This window comes from Aquarana catesbeiana, linkage group LG05 (assembly GCF_042186555.1).
Source record: "Aquarana catesbeiana isolate 2022-GZ linkage group LG05, ASM4218655v1, whole genome shotgun sequence".
Taxonomy (NCBI): domain Eukaryota; kingdom Metazoa; phylum Chordata; class Amphibia; order Anura; family Ranidae; genus Aquarana; species Aquarana catesbeiana.
The window spans coordinates 256,295,761-256,317,804 of record NC_133328.1 but is presented as its reverse complement, the minus strand read 5'-3'; the positions used below and the strand labels follow the sequence as shown (position 1 = coordinate 256,317,804).

The window sequence follows — 22,044 nt, the reverse complement described above, 5'->3', positions numbered from 1 at the left end:
CGTCTTTTGATCTCGATGCGCGCGCATACAGCCGCGCCGCTCACATCTCATATGCCACTTCACTTATCCACCCATTCACCTCCTTTTATATAATTATTTATCATCGACAGGGCTCATTTGTACATGAATTCTTGAACGAATTCTCTATTTTATTTATTTCCACTTCCGGTTCCAATGTGAGGCGTGGAACGCATGCATGTTATCTTGGAACGCACGCCGTTCGGCCATTTTCCCTCAATACCGGAAGTGACGCTCTAATAACCGTGGAGCTGTTTTTCATTGATTTTGATGCTTTTCTTATATATACTCTGGTGGCTACAGTGGGGGGAACCCCCCAGACGACGTCTATGCAGACGAAACGCGTCGGTAGGACCCCACTGTCGCCACTTCTCTACAGCGCTGTTTTTAGATACCCTTTTATGTGAGTGTATACTTTTTTACTATATTTCCCATTAAAACGGATTTACACTATTTGGCCATTCCTTTTCTTCATTTGGTTGCTGATATTGCTGGTTCCAACGCGGATCTGAGGGATACGATTTATGGGTGCCGTATTTCACATCTGTTGACCCGATCACGCTTGAAGAACACAGCCATGTGGTAGCCATTCCACCAACTTTGCCCGTCCGGGCCTACTTTAACCCAGCACCACCTAAGCCTGATTGACTCCACCTGGCGTATGCCTTGTTGGGTCCACCGAGTCCGGTAAGCCTTTTCACTTCTATTGGTGGTGTGTGGGCTTCTGTTACGGATGATTCATTCTCCTGTGGAGATTTGTTCCAGAGGACTTTTGTATTTTCCTCCAGTGATGGTCTCTCATCACTTATGACCTTTGAATTGTTTATCCATAGACTTTATTTTGTGACCTTTTTCTAGCGCTACACTTATTTTGTTTTTTGGACTTCATTTACACTTGCTGGTTGTGTTAGCTGCTGTGTCCTTTTTTCTTTGTGGTAGCGCAGAATTATTGTGTATATATTGGCTCACAGAAGTAGCAGGAGCTACAGATTCTAGTCTAAAATGGTTCGCATCCTTCTTAGAGAATCGCTCGCAGACAGTGAAATCATTCATTCATTCATTCAACCATTCACAAGGGCAGTAACAGGTCCCTTAGCACCAGCCTGTTCAGAAAATCTTCTGCAGGCAGCTCCATACTCCATGCTAGCAGCTTTCATCCTCAGCCCCTCATTGCTTCCATACCATATAGCCAATACTTGCGCATCAGAAGGAACTGTACTGACGACGCAACTTTCATCAAAGAGGCTAAGATCTTACAAACACGCTTACGAGCAAGAGGGTATTCCAATACCTGGCTCAAAAGAGCATACAAGAGGGTCTGTGCCAGAACCCACAGTGACATCTTGTACAATCCCTTGACCAAAAAATCCAAGTCCAAACCCATTTCTATCATAATGAGGTTCTCTAACCAACATGCTACAATTAAGAGGATTGTTTCCAAATATTGGCACATGCTTACCATGGATCCTTCCATTGGTCCCTTTGTACCCACTACCCCGTAGGGCATAGGGCATACAGACATATTACAGCCATGCAAACCTGTAACCCCAACCTACCACTCGGTTGACATGTCACAAATATACATGAGGGCATTTGTCCCAAATTTTGTTTCAAAATCCTCGATCGCGTACACAGTGGCATGCGCGGAGGAGATGTGAACAAAATCCTCTTACAGCTTCAGATTAAGAGCCACCCAACCCCCAGGACTGAATGCCTGTATGTCCTACAGACCCTTCCTGGAAGGCTTCTCCTCAGGGGGCTCTGAGTGGGAACCTGACGAGATTCCCCCATAGCCCCCTCTCTGGTACGACTTCCACAAGCCCGGGCTCCCCTTCTTAGGGCCCCCCCGATGCTCGTGGCCCCACAGCAATCATCATGGTCCCCTTAGGATACAACCACCCACCCCTTCTCCTTTTCCTCCCCCCTTATGCCTTGTATATATTGTTGTATATATTGTTGTATTTCTCTGTATATAATTGTATATAATGCATATACTATACGTAGGTCCCATGTATATACCAGGACTTTCCTTCTCCTTCCCCACAGGCTATTTACATTTACACTTCATTAGTGTGTTCGGTATTTCCCTATTGGGTTGTCCATATTCTTGTCAATCTCCCAGTCACAATTTATTTATTGTACTTTCTCCTTACTCAGTGTTCCTATTTGTCCCTATTTATGTGTTCCCCTATGCCGCCTCCTGACTTGTCGCTCACTGCCGCACTGTGCCCACCCCTGTGGGTTGTGGATGGCCAACCGATCCCGGATGTGGCGCCAGTTTGTTCCCCACTCGGCGCAGGGGGGCCGCCTGTTGCAGCGAATGTTGTCACAGGCGGTGATCCCAATAGTGGAGGATTCGGGTCGGCAATCCGACCTGTTTTCCTCTCGATTCCTGCACTGCGGGTCTTCGGCGCGGGTCTGAGTTCTCACCCCTGTGCATTACACGTCATTCCGCCGGGGTCATGTGTCACCATGCCCGGAGGTATACGTACGCTCCGGCCAAGGTATCCATGGGGACCGATGCGCACGCCCCAGGCCCGGGGGGCGTTGACTTTGCACCCATTGGCCGCACTGGCGACCTGTCGCATGCCTGGCTACACCTTTTAAACCCAGCAATCAGCACTCTCTCTCAGGCTCCCCTCCACACTTGCACATCTGCAGTGTACACCATCTCGATCTCAGGACTTGTTTCAGGTAAATCTCTCTCCACACACTGATCTGTGGCGGCCCTCCTGAACAACCCCAGACATAGACTCACTGGCTGTACCTCTCTTTAGGCTGGACACTCTCAAATAACCCCAAACCCCCTCCGTTCTGGATTCCCGGCTAGGCACCTACCCCAGGGTACTCTTGGACTACCTCTTTACCCATATCTGCAGCACCTGACCCCCACAATAACGGGCCTCATCTTGCCGGGGTTTGGTTCATGCCGCATTGTTCAATCACTTGACCTGCTGGTGCCTGCCCCCCCATATACATTCCTAAAGGACATCTAAGGCACAGCCTCCACCGCCCACTTCAGGTACTTTCCTCTTTATCTACTTGCATACAACCAGGTATCATACAGGGCATGCATTATGCCTATGACTTCAACACCCTCCCAGGCATATACTTTACTCCGCCCTGACCTACTCATACCCCTCTGTTTTCCTATACAGATTGGAGCCCACCCCAGGACCCGTTGGTGCTTCTGGCGCCCTCTGTTGGGGAACAATCCCTCCTGGTGCCCCTACTGGGAAAAGGTACACACGGCCCGCCCAACCTGGACCAGGAGCGAGCACATACCTTAGTGTGCATGTGGCGACATGTCCCCTCACCTACCCCCTCTCTGCCTGAATGCTTTTAAATGGATGCATTAATATACACACCCTCCCAAGCAATACCACATGGTTAGTAATTATTGCTACACAATATTTATACATCTCTACACCTTTTTCTTTTTCTCATGTTGATGATGAATATGTAATGTTTTACATCTTGCTCATAACTGTCTTTTTAAATTATAGACATACCTCTGTTTATGCTGGTTCCAATCAGATTCGCTGAAGAAGAGTGTATCTCGAAACACATCGGGTACTCCCCGTATGTGTAATTCATAATTCATATGCACCGGAGTTCTTTGATTGTGTATCTATGCATATTGTATTGCAATTTCTCTCTCTGTATTACGCATCCTGCAAAACTCCCCCCCCCCCTTTTTGTTTTGTAATCCTGTTACATTTACCCTGTGTACTACAGACCTCCTTAGGTCTGCATCCTTAATAAACACCTAATTTCATTCAAAACTTACACTCCTCATATTCTTCATTACTCCTGAGTAGGTCCTCCTTTTAAAGTCCCGTAAGAGGAACAAATTTCCATTTGCCTAGACACATTGGGGATGTGGGTTTACCCCACTCTCTAGACCAACTTAGCACCACCCCTATCTTGTTCCCTTATTAAAGGGGGCTCCCGGATTCCGATAAGCCCCCCGCCCGCAGACCCTGACAACCAACGGCCAGGGTTGTCGGGCAGAGGCCCTTGTCCCGCAGGGCGCCCCCCCTTGCCCCAAAGCACCAACCTCCCCATGTTGAGGGCATGTGGCCTGGTATGGTTCAGGAGGGGGGGACCGCTCGCTCGTCCCCACCCCGTTTCCTGACCGACCGGGCTGCTTGCTCGGATAAGGGTCTGGTATGGATTTTGGGGGGACCCCACGCCATTTTTTTGGCGTAGGGGGTGCCCCTTGGAATCCATACCAGACCGAAGGACTTGGTATGCTCTTGGTGGGGAACCCATGCCGTTTTTTTATTTAAAATTTGGCGTGGAGTTCCCCCTCAAGATTCATACCAAACACAGTGCCTGGTATTGGCGGGGATCCAAGTCGGATCCCTGTTCAATATGAGTCGGTACCCTGTCGGGTTGCTATGGAAATGGCAAACCGCAGCTAAACGCAACCGCAGCTAATCGCAACCGCAGCTAATCGCACTGTGCAAATGCAGCTGATCGCAGTGCCTGGTGTCTTGAATTTCACGGAAAAAGAAAACATGCTTTTAACTGCGGCAGAATAGCCGTCTGTGTGAAAGGCGCCTTATAGCTTTTTTTCAGCCTATTCATCGGAATATTCATAATTTATTAACTTTATGTCAACACTTTATTCATTATTTTCACATCTGTCACAGGGTGTGTTGTTTTGATTATTATGTGATATGATGTGTTTGCTCACAGTGTTCACCAATAACGTTTTTTGTTAGAATATATTCATATGATATGAACTTTATGTTAAGACTTCATTTATCATTTTCACATCTGCCACAGGGTGTGTTGCTTTGAACATTATGTGATAGGATGTGTTTGCTCACAGTGTTCACCAATAACTTTTTTTGTCAGATCACATTCATATTGTGACTGATTTTCAATGAGGGTATTATTGTCAATATTCACACATATATACTTTTACTGTTCATTTAGATTGATCATTGCTTTCATTAGCACATTTTTATTTTTATTTTTCATTTTTATTTTTTCATTTTTATTTATTTGAGCGCTACTATTTATTCCACTTATCTCTAGAGGTTTAAAGTCAGTCACGTATATGTATAGCCTGTTGTCCTGTCATAGACATAGACATTATACAACTTGACCTCATATCTGACATGTTTGCTGGGGAGATACTGTATGAAAGACAGGCGGCCAGAAAACTTAATCAGGGACTCATCAACGCAGACAACTTGATCGGGAATAAACAAGGCTGCAAACTGATGGTTGAAGTGGTTTACGAGGGGCCGAATTTTGTGGGGTCACCCCGAGGACAACAGAGTTCATTATCATTGAAATGCATAAACCGCAAGATTTGCTTGTATCTAGTCCTGGTCAAGGACACAGAACACGGGCATATGGTGAATTGGGTCAGTGGACCAATATGACCGCAACTCACTCTTTTTAATTATGCCCATGAGGAGGGATAGGCTCATAAAGGTTTTAAATTCGGGAACCGTTATAGGTTTCCAGGCAGATTCTCTGGCAAGGGTCAAATTTGGATTTGCGATGATAAATTGACCAGCGTATAAATTACTTTGGTCCACAATAGATCTGTAGAGATCTTCAGTGAAAAACAGCTTGAAAAGGTCAAGGTTACCAAAATCCGCTGTTTCCACCTAAATTCCGGGTTGGCCAGTGAATGGGGGAAGTACGGGCGCTGCAGTGCAGAAGTGGTGGGCTGCCAATCAGGATTTGCAAATGCAGTAAGGACACTATGGGCTTTACAGGCCTTTGAATTCTTGGTGGCTGCGGGGCACTACTTGTGCTAGCCACCGCACCAGCTTGAACTGCACTTATGGGACTCACCACGTCACCAAGTGATATGCAGTGCTGGTTTGTCTATGACCAGGATGTACTAGGCCGCTGGTGCTTGCCAGTTCACCAGAAGTTTGAGCGGCACTTGTACTGGCTCTCTGTTCCATATGAGAACCCTGCGGTTGTTGCACCTCAACAACAGAAGAACTGGGTTGGGTACACCTGACCAAAGCAGGGACCACTACTGTGTCACCAGAGCTATCTGTCAGGGTGCTGCTGCTCTCTATGGGTTTGTATACTGAGCCTGAATCTAACAGTGAGGCTTCCCCTTCACTCTCATCCGTAATGCTCAGCAACGCGTAGGCCCGTCCACTTGTGCACCTCTGTTTGGACCTTTTGGCCACTAAATTTATAGGTACAGCTAGTGCAAATCACAGGCAAAAGAGCAACTGGTTATCAGCGACTGCTTGAATCGCTACAAAAAAATGAACTGTTAGCATTAGCAGGGATCAGACCTGACTCTCCTAACGCTGCAGTTTTGTGTTTTGTAAGTGACAGTGATCTATTGATACTGCACTTGGGTGGGCTGGGTGGAGGGGCTAAACGCAGGTGCTGGCAGGTGTCTGGGCTGATCCTGCTAACGCTGCATTTTTGGGAACACTAAACTATTGGGGACGCTAGTATAGATCTGATCAGTTCTAAGATATTGATCCGTTCAAACACTATACTAGTAAGGGAGGGGTATGGTGTGTGTGTTAGCGCTACTGGCAATCAAAGGGTTAAAATCTGATGCTGTCTGGGATTGTCGTTAACTGATGCTGACACCTAACTGGCGATAACTAGCCTGTGACACTAATACGGTTATCAGAAAATATTTCTGTACACTATGCTAATGCCACAGTGACAAGGAGTGAAAGAGTTAACTGGGGGTTGATCAAGGGGTTAAACCCTTATTTAGGGACTATATGGCTGGTACCCTAAATCTATCTGCAACTACCGCTAACTGCCGTAACGCTGTTTAGAGTCACAAGTGACACAAATACAGTCATCAGAAAAGAGATCTGTACACTGTACTAGTGCCACTGTGATAGGGGGTGAAAGGGTTAAACCTTTATTGGGGGGTTAATGGGGGGTTAATTTGTGCAAATGTTTATCAAAACAATATTTTTGCTAAAAATCCACTAAAATCATGATTAGCAGATAAATACACAGCTAATTTTACAAATTTCCTGCTAAATCCCTACTAAATATAAAAACTTAACCTGTATGAAGTTAATAAATGACAAAAAATTTTAATTTTTACATTGCGCCTTTTTGCAATATCGAGCAAAAATGTAAATATCCAAATTTTACTAACATTTTACTAACAATCTGAAGGTTTTCATTTTTTCCTTACAGCTTTCAGAATTTGTGAAAGACCCCCAAAACCATATATTTTCTGAAAGCATATCATCTCTAGAATAAAAAGAAGGTGCTATTGATTTTTTAGACCCCGCGGTATTCACGCAAATGTTTATCAAACCAATATATTCGCAAAAAATACAATAAAACCATTAGTAGCAGATAAAAACACAGCTAATTTTACAAAATTCCTGCTAAATCCCTACTAAATATAAAATGTTAACCTGTATGGAGGTAATAAATAACAAATATTTGTAAATTTTAAATTGCACCTTTTTGCAAAATGGTAAAAATCAAACGTACCCAAAAATTTCTCAAAAAATCTGGATTTTTCAATTACAGTTTTCAGAATTTGTAAAAGACCCCCCAAACCATACATTTTCTGAAAGCACATGGCCAGCAGAATAGAAAGAAGGTGCTAATGATTTTTAAGGCAGCGCGATATTTGCACAAATATTTATCAAACAATATTTTCGCAAAAAATACACTAAAATCATTAATCGTGCACATAAACACAACATCTTACAAAATTCCTGCTAAACTACTACTAATGCAATGCACATGTGGCATACTAAAGAGTACGCCCATGGGGGGCCATGTTTACCCGCACAGGGATGCACAGGTGTTCCATGCATCCCCGTACAGGCAGTCCCATTTATGTCAATTGGGATGCAACGGTTGCACAGGCAAAGCTGGTGTGGGTACATGACCCCGAATGCAGACAGTGTGAGCTCAGGGACATGCATGCGGACCTACATGGATGTAAAATTGAGCAATGGCTCTGTTCGTGCAGTTGCTACTTCCCAAATGACATCAATGGGACGGCCTGCACAGAGATGCACGGAACACCTGTGCGTCCCCGTAAAGGTACGCTGTGTATGCCCTGTGTGAACAAGGCCTTAGGCCCCTTTCACACAAGCAGATTGATCAGGTCTGCCTGTTTGTTTTTCAGGCGGGCCCAATTGGACCACCCATCTATGGAGAGGCTGATGTAAATGGACATGTGGTGTCCGTTTACACATGCCTGCATCCGATCCAGTCCAGTTCACTAAAAACAGACAGATGGGGATTCCATTCCCCATCCATCTAGCAGATCGGATGGTGTCGGACGGAAATGGACAGGCGGTCCGTTTCCATCGAACCACCCCATAGAGAATAGTGGGCTGTGTCCATGTCTGCTCTGCATTAGCAGAGCGGACACAGACCTGTCATCCGCCTGCTCAGCAGGTATCAGCAGACAGATCCCTCGTTGAGCAGGCGGATCTGCTTGAAAGACTTCGCTCCATGTGAAAGGGGTCTTACAAGGAATGGGTGGTCCGTTAGGGGCGCTGGGGTACCGCCCCCTAAAGGGTGCCGGACTCACGTTTGTATGAGTTTTTTTTTTCAAACTGCATGATTAGAGCCTGAGGCTCTAATTGGCTTGAAAAAGGTTGGGCTCAAGGCACAGAGTATTGCACCCCGAACCTACCCACTTGTCACAATAGCGAATTAATATTCGCTATTGTCTTCCAGCTTCTCCTCCTGGCCAATCAGGACAGATCGGGTTGGCCGAGAGGAGAAGCTGAGGAAGCTGTGGAGGGGTGAGTGTGGGGGGCATCACCGTGGAGGGGTAAGTTGTCACTGTGAGTGTGGCCCAACCTGGAGGGGGTCTTAATATGTTTGTGTTTTTTTTTTTTACTTTTTACATTTGTTGTAGTTTTTTTTTTGGGGGGGGACCCCCATATCTCTTTTTTTGAGACAGAGAAAGGGGCTGAAGATAGTCTTTTTCTCTGTAGCACTTTACATGAATGAATGGAATCTGTATAGAGATTCCTCATTCATTCATAAAATGACAGTCTGGTACATTGTAACACTCACAGTTACAATGATCAGCTGTCAGTGGATATAGCAGCAATCGCTGCCTATATCCATTGTACAGGGGGGGTTGGTAAACGCATGTTTACCAAGCCCCAACTTCACCCCCACCTGCACCGCCAACCCGCCCCCTCGCCATGTTCCCCAGCCTGACAGATAATAGGAGATCAGTGCAGAGAGAAGCTGCAGGCGGCGGGAGGGAAGGAGAGATGCAGTGGATCAGGGGTGCGGGGGCGGGAGCGGTCAGATTTAGAGTTAATAACTCTGATCAGCGGGTTGTAATTCACTGATCAAAATTATAGAATTGTTCACCAGAGTCTGCTGAACAATTCTGATATAAGCTTATGGTCATTGAAGTGACCATAAGCTTATAGGAGAGGGAGAAATGAGGTCCGTACGCCGTACTGACTTGGCCACCTGCGGGCATTTTCAACTCCCTTGGAGTTTTCCAGCTCTCAATGTTGCACTGTCACATGGCGGTTGTGAGTATATATAATTTTTTGATAAGAGTGTACTACACTTTTTTTGCATTCGCTTTTTTTTTTTCTCTTTTTTCTAAGGCAGTGACCCAGAAACATGTTTGCTTCATTTCAGATACTTACATTGTTGCTCCTGAAGAGTGGATAAAAATACTTCACGAAATGCGTAAAGCCTTTGTATATGCAATGTCTAAACCGACTATGTCCTCTATATTATTCATTCATACAATTGCATATGTTCATAAGTTTTAAATAATTCTGATACAATAGGAAGTTCTCAGGTTGTGTAGGCTCAATCCCTTTCTACTTTAATGTTTTATCATGTTCCTTTTTTGTAGATAAATGAATTATATTGTGACATCATTTATTTGCGTAAAGCCTTTGTATATGCAATGTCTAAACCGACTATGTCCTCTATATTATTCATTCATACAATTGCATATGTTCATAAGTTTTAAATAATTCTGATACAATAGGAAGTTCTCAGGTTGTGTAGGCTCAATCCCTTTCTACTGTCATGTTTTATCATGTTCATTTTTTGTAGCTAAATGAATTATATCGTGACATCATTTATTTGTATGAATTTTTATGGTATGTAATAAAGTACCTTGTCCTGTACCCTTCACTGACGACTACGTGCTTCACTCAAAGTCCCGCTTAGCCCCCCTTTATTTTGTTCATATATATAGGGATGGAGGCATGAGACCATACCCAGTCTCTGCCTCACTCAAAGTCCCACATTTCCCCCCCCTTCTTTTTTTGCGGGCATTTTTAAGGTCCGTATGGCATACGGACTTGGCAGCGAAAGGGTTAAAAAAAAAAAAAACTGTTTGTTTTTAACAATTATCTTTTTTGTTTGTTTTGCTCCCAACAGAATTGTGCTCTGCATTGATGATGAAAAGAGGTTCTGTGCCAACTGTCGCAACCTTCTTGGAAAAGAATTTATGAAGCAAAGACACTTGCACTTACTTGGTTATCAAATTGTACAGGTGACAAAAAGTGTTATTATTTAATATGTTTCAATTCTTTTTTTTTTTTCAAAAGGGTATTTGCAGAATTGTATATATTGGTAGCAATTTTGTGTGTTATAGTGCAGAATAAACAAGCTTGCATTGTTTCATATAGTTGAGAAGAGATTAAATGACAAAATGTAATGCCCTGTACACACAAATAAACTCTGAAGGTTTTTCAGACGGCGTTCCAACGGAATTCTGCTCAAGCTGTCTTGCATACACACGCACACCAAATTCTGACCATCCAGAACACGGTGACGTACAACACGTACGACGGGACTAGAAAACGGAAGTTCAGTAGCCAGTGCGCCACCCTTTGGGCTCCTTCTGCTAATCTCGTGTTTATCTCGTGTTAGTAGAAGTTTGGTGAGAGACGTTTTGCGCTTTTCAGCTTTCGTGCTTTTCTGTCCGTTATTGCTCTTCAGTTTGTGCTTGTGGGGTTTGTATCTGTTCTTCAGTGCGTGTAGTCAGTTTGTATCTGTTTTTCAGTGCGTTCTTGTCCGCATTAAAAGATTGAAGAATTTGGAGCGTGAGGAATGTGCTATCTCCATTATGAATGCTAGTTTTACCAGACCGAGCGCTTCCATCTCGTACTTGCTTCAGAGCATGCGTCGTTTTTGGTGCGTCGGAACAGCATACAGACGAGCAGTTTTTCTGATAGTAATTTTTTCCGTCGGAAAAATATAGAACATGTTCTCTATCTAAGTCTGTCTGAATTTTCGACGGAAAGAGTCTGATGGGGCATACACACGATCGGAATATACGATGAAAAGCTCACATCGGACTCTTTCTGTCAGAAATTCCGACCGTGTGTACGCGGCATACGTGGTTGTAAAGGTTTTTTATCTTAATGCATTCAATGTATTAAGATAAAAAAAGCCTTCTGTGTGCAGCAGCCCCCCTAATACTTACCTGAGCCCCATCTAGATCCAGCGATGTTGTAGGATTGTCTCGGCTGCCTAAGACCCCCTCCTCATTGGCTGAGAAAGCAGCGCAGTGCCATTGGCTCCTGCTGCTGTCAGTCAGCCAATGAGGAGAGAAAGGGGGCAGAGCCGGGCCACGGCTCCGTGTCTGAATAGACACAGGGAGCTGTGGCTTGGCTCGGGTGCCCCATAACAAGCTGCTTGCTGTGGGGACACTCAACAGGAGGGAGGGGCCAGAAGAGCCGAAGAGGGACCTGAGAATAGGAGGATCGGGGCTGCTCTGTGCAAAACCCCTGCACAGAGGAGGTAAGTATAACATAGTTACATAGTTGGTAAGGTTAAAAAAAAGACACCAGTTCAACCTGTGGTGTGTGAGTGTGCTCGTGTTTATGTCACTAGTACATTGTATATTCCTCTATGTTGTGATTGTTAAAGTGCCCACCTAATCGCTTTTTTAAACTGTCGACGCTCCCTGCTGATACCACTGCTTGTGGAAGAGAATTCCACATTCTTACCGCTCTGATAGTAAAGAACCCTCTTCGCAGTTTAAGGTTAAACTGCTTCTCTTTCAATTTCAGTGAATGGCTGCATGTCTTTTTAATGGCTTCTAGTCCCTTTTTTAGCTTTGTTGCCCCTCTCTGGACTCTCAAGTTCCAGCACATCCTTACTGAGGACTGGTGACCAGAACTGAACAGCATACTGAAGATGCCGCCAGACAAGAGTCTTGTAGAGTGGAAGAATTATTGTTTTATCTCTGGATTGAATGCCCTTTTTAATACATGCCAATATTCTGTTGGCTTTGCTTGCAGCAGCTTGGCATGCCATTGTGGAGCCTGTCATCTACTAGGACCCCCAGGTCCTTTTCCATCCTAGATTCCCCCATAGGCTCTGCCCCTAGCGAGTAACTTGTGCTTGTATTTTTAGCACCCAAATGCATTACTTTACATTTTTTAACATTAAACCTCATTTGCCATGTAGTTGCCCACCCCATTATTTTATTTAGATCTTCTTGTACAGTTTCCACATCCTGAGCAGAAGTTTTTGCCCTGCTTAACTTTGCATCCTCCGCAAATACTGAGATTGAGCTGGTTATCCCATTCCCTATACCGTTTATAAATACATTAAATTCATTGGTCCTAGGACAGATCCTTGGGGGGACTCCACTTACCACACTGGACCATTCCCAAGTAATCACTATTTATCACCACAATTTGGACCCGCCCCTGTAGCCAGTTTTTAATCCAGGTACTCGCCCTATGGTCCATGCTGACAGACCTCAATTTGTAAAGTAAACGTTTGTGGGAACTGCATCACATGCCTTTGCAAAATCCAGATACACCACATCCACAGGCCTTCCTTTATCTAGATGGCAGCTCACTTCTTTATAGAATGTTAATAGATTCTGGCAAGAACGATTCTGCATGAATCCATGCTGATTTTAGACTTGCGCACAATGGAAAATTTAGTTTAGTTTCGGTTCATTGTCATTCGTAAAATACATAATTTCGTTCTGTTATATTCGTTATGTTACGTTAATACATTTTCGGATAATTCATTATTTCTGTAGAGTGTCGATATTCGTTATACTGAATCTTGAATCATGTCGAATTCATTCGTTATATGAGCTATAATTTTGTTTGTTTTCATTGAAATTCGATATTTATGTATGTATATGTATTCGTGATAATGATTCATAGTTTGGAAAGTCGTTTGTTTATTGAATCTTTTAACACACACAATTATTTATTTATTTCAGGTACTTATATAGCGCCCTCAATTTACGCAGCGCTTTACATATACATTGTACATTCACATCAGTCCCTACCCTCACGGAGCTTACAATCTAAGGTCCCTAACTCACATTCATACATACTAGGGACAATTTAGACAGGATCTAACGAACCTACCTGCATGTCTTTGGATTGTGGGAGGAAACCGGAGTACCCGGAGGAAACCCACGCAGGCACAGGGAGAACATGCAAACTCCAGGCAGGTAGTGTCGTAGTTGGGATTTGAACCAGCGACCCTTCTTACTGCTAGGCGAGAGTGCTACCCACTACACCACTGTGCCGCCCAATGACAATATCTCTTCTCCTCTGCTCAAATACAATACAACACCCTTCTCACTCAGTTCTCTGGAATGCCACTAATCCAACCTCCAGCACAAAATTAATCAGCTGATTGGACTGTAAGATTTACTTATGAACTGTGACAGGTACTCGGGTACTCTGATGGACCGTGACAGGTACTCTGATGGACTGTGACAGGTACTCGGGTACTCTGATGGACTGTGACAGGTACTCGGGTACTCTGATGGACTGTGACATGTACTCGGGTACTCATATGGACTGTGATAGGTACTCAGGTACTTGGTTACTCAGATGAACTGTGACAGGTACTCGGGTACTCTGATGGACTGTGACAGGTACTCGGGTACTCAGATGGACTGTGACAGGTACTCGGGTACTCAGATGGACTGTGACAGGTACTCGGGTACTCAGATGGACTGTGACAGGTACTCGGGTACTCAGATGGACTGTGACAGGTACTCAGGTACTTGGGTACTCAGATTAACTGTGACAGGTACTCAGGTACTCTGATGGACTGTGACAGGTACTCAGGTACTTGGGTACTCAGATGAACTGTGACAGGTACTCGGGTACTCTGATGGACTGTGACAGGTACTCGGGTACTCAGATGGTCTGTGACACGTACTCGGGTACTCAGATGGTCTATGACAGGTACTCGGATACTCAGATGGTCTGTGACAGGTACTCGGGTACTCAGATGAACTGTGAGAGGTACTCGGGTACTCAGATGGTCTGTGACAGGTACTCGGGTACTCTGATGGACTGTGACAGGTACTCGGGTACTCTGATGGACTGTGACATGTACTCGGGTACTCATATGGACTGTGATAGGTACTCAGGTACTTGGTTACTCAGATGAACTGTGACAGGTACTCGGGTACTCTGATGGACTGTGACAGGTACTCGGGTACTCAGATGGACTGTGACAGGTACTCGGGTACTCAGATGGACTGTGACAGGTACTCGGGTACTCATATGGACTGTGACAGGTACTCAGGTACTTGGGTACTCAGATTAACTGTGACAGGTACTCAGGTACTCTGATGGACTGTGACAGGTACTCAGGTACTTGGGTACTCAGATGAACTGTGACAGGTACTCGGGTACTCATATGGACTGTGACAGGTACTCGGGTACTCAGATGGTCTGTGACACGTACTCGGGTACTCAGATGGTCTATGACAGGTACTCGGATACTCAGATGGTCTGTGACAGGTACTCGGGTACTCAGATGAACTGTGAGAGGTACTCGGGTACTCAGATGGTCTGTGACAGGTACTCGGGTACTCTGATGGACTGTGACAGGTACTCGGGTACTCACATCGACTGTGACAGGTATTCGGGTACTCGTCAAATATAATCTAAATAACCGCGCTCAGGATTGAATTGTTAGACCACTGAAAGTAAGACCAAAAAAATATAATGTCCAAAGAATGAAAATATTAGAAATTAAACTAATACAAATTAAGCTTGAAACATTATGTGATGATAACAAAGAAGAAAAGTCCCAAAACCAAATCGTTGGTGAATGAAAAAAATGACAGAAAGCAATAAATGTCATATAACTGTGTACATAAAAAAATGATGATTGAAAAGACAGAAATCCCTGAAGTGAGATCAATATTCACACGGTGATAATTCAAAATATCATCGACACACACCCAGTGAGGAATCCACCACCTGTAAAAATAAGCGCTTACCAGAGGCAAGCTATATATCAGCTTGTAAAGAATATCCACTCATTAGGGGACACCACATTCGATCTCCTCACAGAGAGAAGCAGACAGGAACCCTCCGTCCAATGAATCCACGTATTCAGCAGAGAGGACCCCAAGGGATAAAAAATGAATTCTCCATAGTGTAAATCAGCATATATATATTTATTAAAATAGAGTATATCCACTTACATCAAGGAGTACAGATAAAAGCATGAACCGAAGATAAAAGCAGCCGGCCGGCCTGCATGCACCCGTTCAAGATGAAATAGAAACAATGACGTCAGTGCGTCAGCCTTCCGACGTACGTTTCGTCCTAATAGACGTCGTCATGGGAACAGGCGACGCACTGACTCATCGCCATTTATAATACAGATACAAAGCCAAGCCTCGCTCTGAAGCTCGGGCAACGTCACCACCCCTTCCGATTTCATAGCAGGAAGTGTATGGATGATAACAATCAAATCAAAGGTATTGAAACCGTACCCAGCATAATAAATAATAACAAAAAAGAAGAGAGACTGAATTTATTTCATAACATATATAGTCATATAAATCAGAAATAAAATCTAGGACACCAATTGTGTCAAAACGTCCGGAACTAAAATTAAATATTTCGTTATGCCATCTAGTGGAGAGATGGAAGAAGGCACATAAAACCACTAAAAATATTTATAAGGAAATGGCTATGTAATGTGATAATCAATGTCTGAGTACCAAAGGCACTCTCCATAGGGGTAACAAGACCTCTCTCTAGATGGTAATAAAGAGGTACATTTCCATACATACCCCTCAACTAAAAAGTTTATAAATTGGGAAATAATATTCCATAAATAATATAAAGGACAAAAAATACTGAACGTATTTAGGACGATAGTGTTCAAAAATTTATTAGTTGAAAAACCAAATTTGATTGACCAATTACTATTTAAGTGATAATACACTACCGCCACCCGAATTTCAGAGCAAGTTCACAAAGAATAGTATGTTAAAATTAATTTGGAATTAACTCCAAATGCCTAAAATACTCTCTCTCCAATATAAATAGTTGAGTGGTATAGCAATATACCCACCAAAGTACAGAGAAAATATGGACACACTTTATAAATAGAATAATCATGAATTGTCTAAAAAGGCATTACATAGTTACATAGTTACATAGTAGGTGAGGTTGAAAAAAGACACAAGTCCATCAAGTCCAACCTATGTGTGTGATTATGTGTCAGTATTACATTGTATATCCCTGTATGTTGCGGTCATTCAGGTGATTATCTAATAGTTTCTTGAAGCTATGAATGCTCCCCGCTGAGACCACCGCCTGTGGAAGGGAATTCCACATCCTTGCCGCTCTTACAGTAAAGAACCCTCTACGTAGTTTAAGGTTAAACCTCTTTTTTTCTAATTTTAATGAGTGGCCACGAGTCTTATTAAACTCTCTTCTGCGAAAAAGTTTTATCCCTATTGTGGGGTCACCAGTACAGTATTTGTAAATTGAAATCATATCCCCTCTCAAGCGTCTCTTCTCCAGAGAGAATAAGTTCAGTGCTCGCAACCTTTCCTCATAACTAAGATCCTCCAGACCCTTTATTAGCTTTGTTGCCCTTCTTTGTACTCGCACCATTTCCAGTACATCCTTCCTGAGGACTGGTGCCCAGAACTAGACAGCATACTCCATGTGCGGCCGGACCAGAGCCTTGTAGAGTGGGAGAATTATCGTTTTATCTCTGGCGTTGATCCCCCTTTTAATGCATGCCAATATTCTGTTTGCTTTGTTAGCAGCAGCTTGGCATTGCATGCCATTGCTGAGCCTATCATCTACTAGGACCCCCAGGTCCTTTTCCATCCTAGATTCCCCCAGAGGTTCTCCCCCCAGTGTATAGATTGCATTCATATTTTTGCCACCCAAATGCATTATTTTACATTTTTCTACATTGAACCTCATTTGCCATGTGCCCACCCCATTAATTTGTTCAGGTCTTTTTGCAAGTTTTCCACATCCTGCGGAGAAGTTATTGCCCTGCTTAGCTTAGTATCGTCTGCAAATACAGAGATTGAACTGTTTATCCCATCCTCCAGGTCGTTTATGAACAAATTAAATAGGATTGGTCCCAGCACAGAACCCTGGGGAACCCCACTACCCACCCCTGACCATTCTGAGTACTCCCCATTTATTACCACCCTCTGAACTCGCCCTTGTAGCCAGTTTTCAATCCGTGTACTCACCCTATGGTCCATGCCAACGGACCTTATTTTGTACAGTAAACGTCTATGGGGAACTGTGTCAAATGCTTTTGCAAAAGCCAGATACACCACGTCTACGGGCCTTCCTTTATCTAGATGGCAACTCACCTCCTCATAGAAGGTTAATAGATTGGTTTGGCAAGAATGATTCTTCCTGAAACCATGCTGATTACTGCTAATGATACCGTTCTTATTACTAAAATCTTGTATATAGTCCCTTATCATCCCCTCCAAGAGTTTACATACTATTGATGTTAGGCTAACTGGTCTGTAATTCCCAGGGATGTATTTTGAGCCCTTTTTAAATATTGGTGCTACATTGGCTTTTCTCCCATCAGCTGGTACCATTCCAGTCAGTAGACTATCTGTAAAAATTAGGAACAACGGTCTGGCAATCACTTGACTGAGTTCCCTAAGTACCCTCGGATGCAAGCCATCTGGTCCCGGTGATTTATTATAAATAGTAAATACCGCGCTGTGAAATTAAAAATTAAAAAAGAAAAAAAAGAAAAAGGAAACCTACACCCAAAAAGCTGCTGCTATAAGTGAGATACACACCTAATCAGACAAATAACAATAAATAGCAGCGCTGAATAACCTAAAAATGTACACCAAGAATAGTATACAAAGTGCAAATATTATTAACATATACAGGTACATGTATGTGAAACCAGCCCATATACTAAATTATATATAATAAAAGAACAACTCTGAATAGGCATCAATAAAGTTCATCCAAATGCAAGTGAAAAAGTCACACAATCTAAAGTAATATCTTCAAAGTGATGTTGCTGGGTAACCATATGAATCCTCCACCGCACCACTGTGATAACACCGTTAGAATTAAATGCTTACCACAAGGCAAGCTCAGGTAAGCTTGTGACCTTGACCCGGTCGGGGCCTTTAAGCAGAGGGGATGATTGAATGAGGATGGTCCACCAAACCGCATAGAGATCGGTCCCAGAAAAACTTTCCACATACACCTCCAAGGCACCGGAATAAAAATCACTCAGGGGTTCCCAAAGAGAAAAGAGGGAATGGACATAGCGTAATCCAGATAACTAGTTTATTATTTAAAAGATAAAAACTGCACTTACATTGTATCAGGAAAATGCAAGCATATAAATAGCAAGAGCCGGCCGGCTACAGCGTTCACCCGTCCACACACGGACCACGCGAGACGTGGCGTCTCGCGTGGTCCGTGTGTGGACGGGTGAACGCTGTAGCCGGCCGGCTCTTGCTATTTATATGCTTGCATTTTCCTAATACAATGTAAGTGCAGTTTTTATCTTTTAAATAATAAACTAGTTATCTGGATTACGCTATGTCCATTCCCTCTTTTCTCTTGGGGAACCCCTGAGTGATTTTTATTCCGGTGCCTTGGAGGTGTATGTGGAAAGTTTTTCTGGGACCGATCTCTATGCGGTTTGGTGGACCATCCTCATTCAATCATCCCCTCTGCTTAAAGGCCCCGACCGGGTCAAGGTCACAAGCTTACCTGAGCTTGCCTTGTGGTAAGCATTTAATTCTAACGGTGTTATCACAGTGGTGCTGTGGAGGATTCATATGGTTACCCAGCAACATCACTTTGAAGATATTACTTTAGATTGTGTGACTTTTTCACTTGCATTTGGATGAACTTTATTGATGCCTATTCAGAGTTGTTCTTTTATTATATATAATTTAGTATATGGGCTGGTTTCACATACATGTACCTGTATATGTTATTAATATTTGCACTTTGTATACTATTCTTGGTGTACATTTTTAGGTTATTCAGCGCTGCTATTTATTGTTATTTGTCTGACCCGGTGATTTATTAATGTTAAGTTTCTCAAGTCTAATTTTAATTCTGTCCTCTGTTAACCATGGAGGTGCTTCCTGTGTTGTGTCATGAGGATAAACACTGCAGTTTTGGTTACTGAAGCCCCCCGATTCACTCTTGAAGACTGAGGAGAAGAATAAATTCAATACCTTCGCCATCTCCCCATCCTTTGTAACCAGATGTCCTTCCTCATTCTTTATGGGGCCAATATGGTCTGTCCTCCCTTTTTTACTGTTTACATACTTAAAGAATTTCTTGGGATTTTTTTTTTGCTCTCCTCCGCTATGTGTCTTTCATGTTCTATCTTAGCCGTCCTAATTGCACCCTTACATTTCTTGTTGCATTCTTTATAAAGTCTGAATGCTGAGGATGATCCCTCAACCTTGTATTTTTTGAAGGTCTTCTCCTTTGCTTTTATATGCATTTTTACATTGGAGTTAAGCCATCCAGGATTTTTGTTCGCTCTTTTAAATTTATTACCCAATGGGATACATTGGCTAATGCCCTTATTTAATATGCTCTTAAAACAAACCCATCTCTCCTCCGTATTCTTTGTTCCTAATATTTTATCCCAATTTATGCCTTTTAGCAAGGTTTGTAGTTTAGGGAAGTTGGCTCTTTTGAAATTCAGTGTCTTTGTATTCCCTTTTGTTTCCTATTTGTGTGATTTATACTGAAACTAATTGACCTGTGATCGCTGTTACCTAAATTGCCCCGTATTTCCACATCCGTGATCAGTTCTGTATTGTTGGTAATCAGTAGATCCAGTAATGTTTTATTTCTAGTTGGTGCGTCTACCATCTGACCCATAAAATTGTCCTGCAAGACATTAAGGAACTGGCGAGCCTTAAATGAATGCGCGGTTCCCTCCGCCCAGTCTATGTCTGGATAATTAAAATCCCCCATTATGATAACACTTCCCATCCTTGATGCTAATCCAATTTGTGATAGGAGATCCGTCTCCACTTCCTCCCTCAGGTTAGGGGGCCTATAGCATACTCCCAGTATTATTTTCCCCTTAGCTTCATCCCTTTGGAGCTCTACCCATAAGGATTCCACCTCCTCTCTAGCTCCCTCAGTGATGTCATCTCTCACATTCACTTGTACATTATTCTTGATATATAGGCATACCCCTCCCCCTTTTTTACCCTCTCTATCCTTGCGGTATAGGGTATACCCTTGAATGTTTGCCAGCCAATCATGAGAGCTGTTGAACCAGGTCTCTGAAATTCCCACCAAATCCAAGCATTAAGATCTACCTCAACATTAAGCCCAAAAGGAGTATAACACCTCAATCTGTATATCCAGGCCATCTCAAGTCTAGATATCCCACGTATCACGGAACCCCCCCTCCAATGTGGGGTATATCTATCAATCCCCAAAAAGATGGTCTTACTGGGGTCCCGATTTATGAGCCTCGAGGTAATGCCTGGAGACTGGGTGTTTGGGGAAACCTGTTAAGATGTTAGTTATGTGTTCATTAGCCTTACAGAAAGGGGGCGTTTAGTCCTCCCCACGTATTGCAATCCGCAGGGACATTGGAGGAGATAAACTACCCGTTCGGTGGAGCACGTAATAAATGCTTTGATCTCAAATTCTGCCAAGGCACTGGTGGAAATAAACTTATGTGTTCTCCTATGTGTACAACCACTAAGAGAGCACACCCTACACTTCCTACATTGGTAGAAACCAGTCATATATTCAAAAAACCCTTTCTTAGCAAGAGGAGGATCAAGGACATTAGGGGCCACTCTACCCCTAAGGGAGGGAGCACCCTTATATAGTACTTGTGGTTTGGCTGGGAGGACAGTACTTAATACCTGATCGTTCATAAGAATATGCCAATGTTTTTTGACCAGTTTAGCCACACTCCTATGTTGTAGGGAGTAGGTAGTAATAAAGGGGATCACAGGTACCCTATCTTGATTAGGTACTTTAGTTTTCAATAAAGTACTTCTATCAATAGTTTTCACTTCATCTAATGTCCCCTTAAGGAAGGCTTCAGAATAGCCCTTCTCAAGGAAACGCCCTATCAAGACATCAGCCTGAGCTAAAAACTCATCCTGATCAGAACAGTTGCGTTTCAGGCGTATAAGTTGGCTCTTTGGCACCGACTTAAGCCAGGTCTCATGGTGACAGCTGTCAATGGATATATATGAATTGCGGTCCGTATTTTTAAAAAAGGTGGCTGTAGTAAACTGCCCATCTTTGACCCCAATCTTAAGATCCAAAAAGTTGATCTCAGTCTGGCTAGCTTCATACGAAAGTCGAATGCCACGATCATTGTCATTTAACTCACTCATAAAGGAGTCCAAGTCCTCCCGGTCCCCATCCCACAGGAGGAGGATGTCATCTATATACCTGGCCCACAGTACCACCTGAGGTCTCTGGTGGGCATAGATGACATCCTCCTCCCATAGGGCCATGAAGAGGTTCGCCAGGCTGAGGGCATATTTAGCCCCCATGGCCACCCCTCTATCCTGCCTATAAAACTGGCCCCCAAACCAAAAGTAGTTTCGAGTCACAACAAAATGGAGTAATTGCATGATAAAACAAATTTGTTCATCAAATAGTGCAGAATCACGCCTAAGATAATACTCTACCGCAAATAATCCCAAATTATGCGGTATTATTGTATATAATGAGGCGACATCAGCTGTCACTAACCAACATCCTGAAGTGGGGGTATAATTAGCAAGTAGATTAATTACTT

At 43.3% G+C, this 22,044-nt stretch overlaps 1 protein-coding gene across 1 annotated transcript in view; it reads left to right on the top strand.

Annotated features, from left to right (window-relative positions):
• Window positions 1–22,044, top strand: part of FASTKD3 (FAST kinase domains 3) — an 844,994-nt gene that overhangs the window by 580,299 nt on the left and 242,651 nt on the right. Inside the window, exon 6 of the mRNA XM_073630725.1 lies at window positions 10,399–10,513. Within this exon, the coding sequence (XP_073486826.1) occupies window positions 10,399–10,513 (115 nt within the window). The remainder of the gene's footprint in view (window positions 1–10,398; window positions 10,514–22,044) is intronic.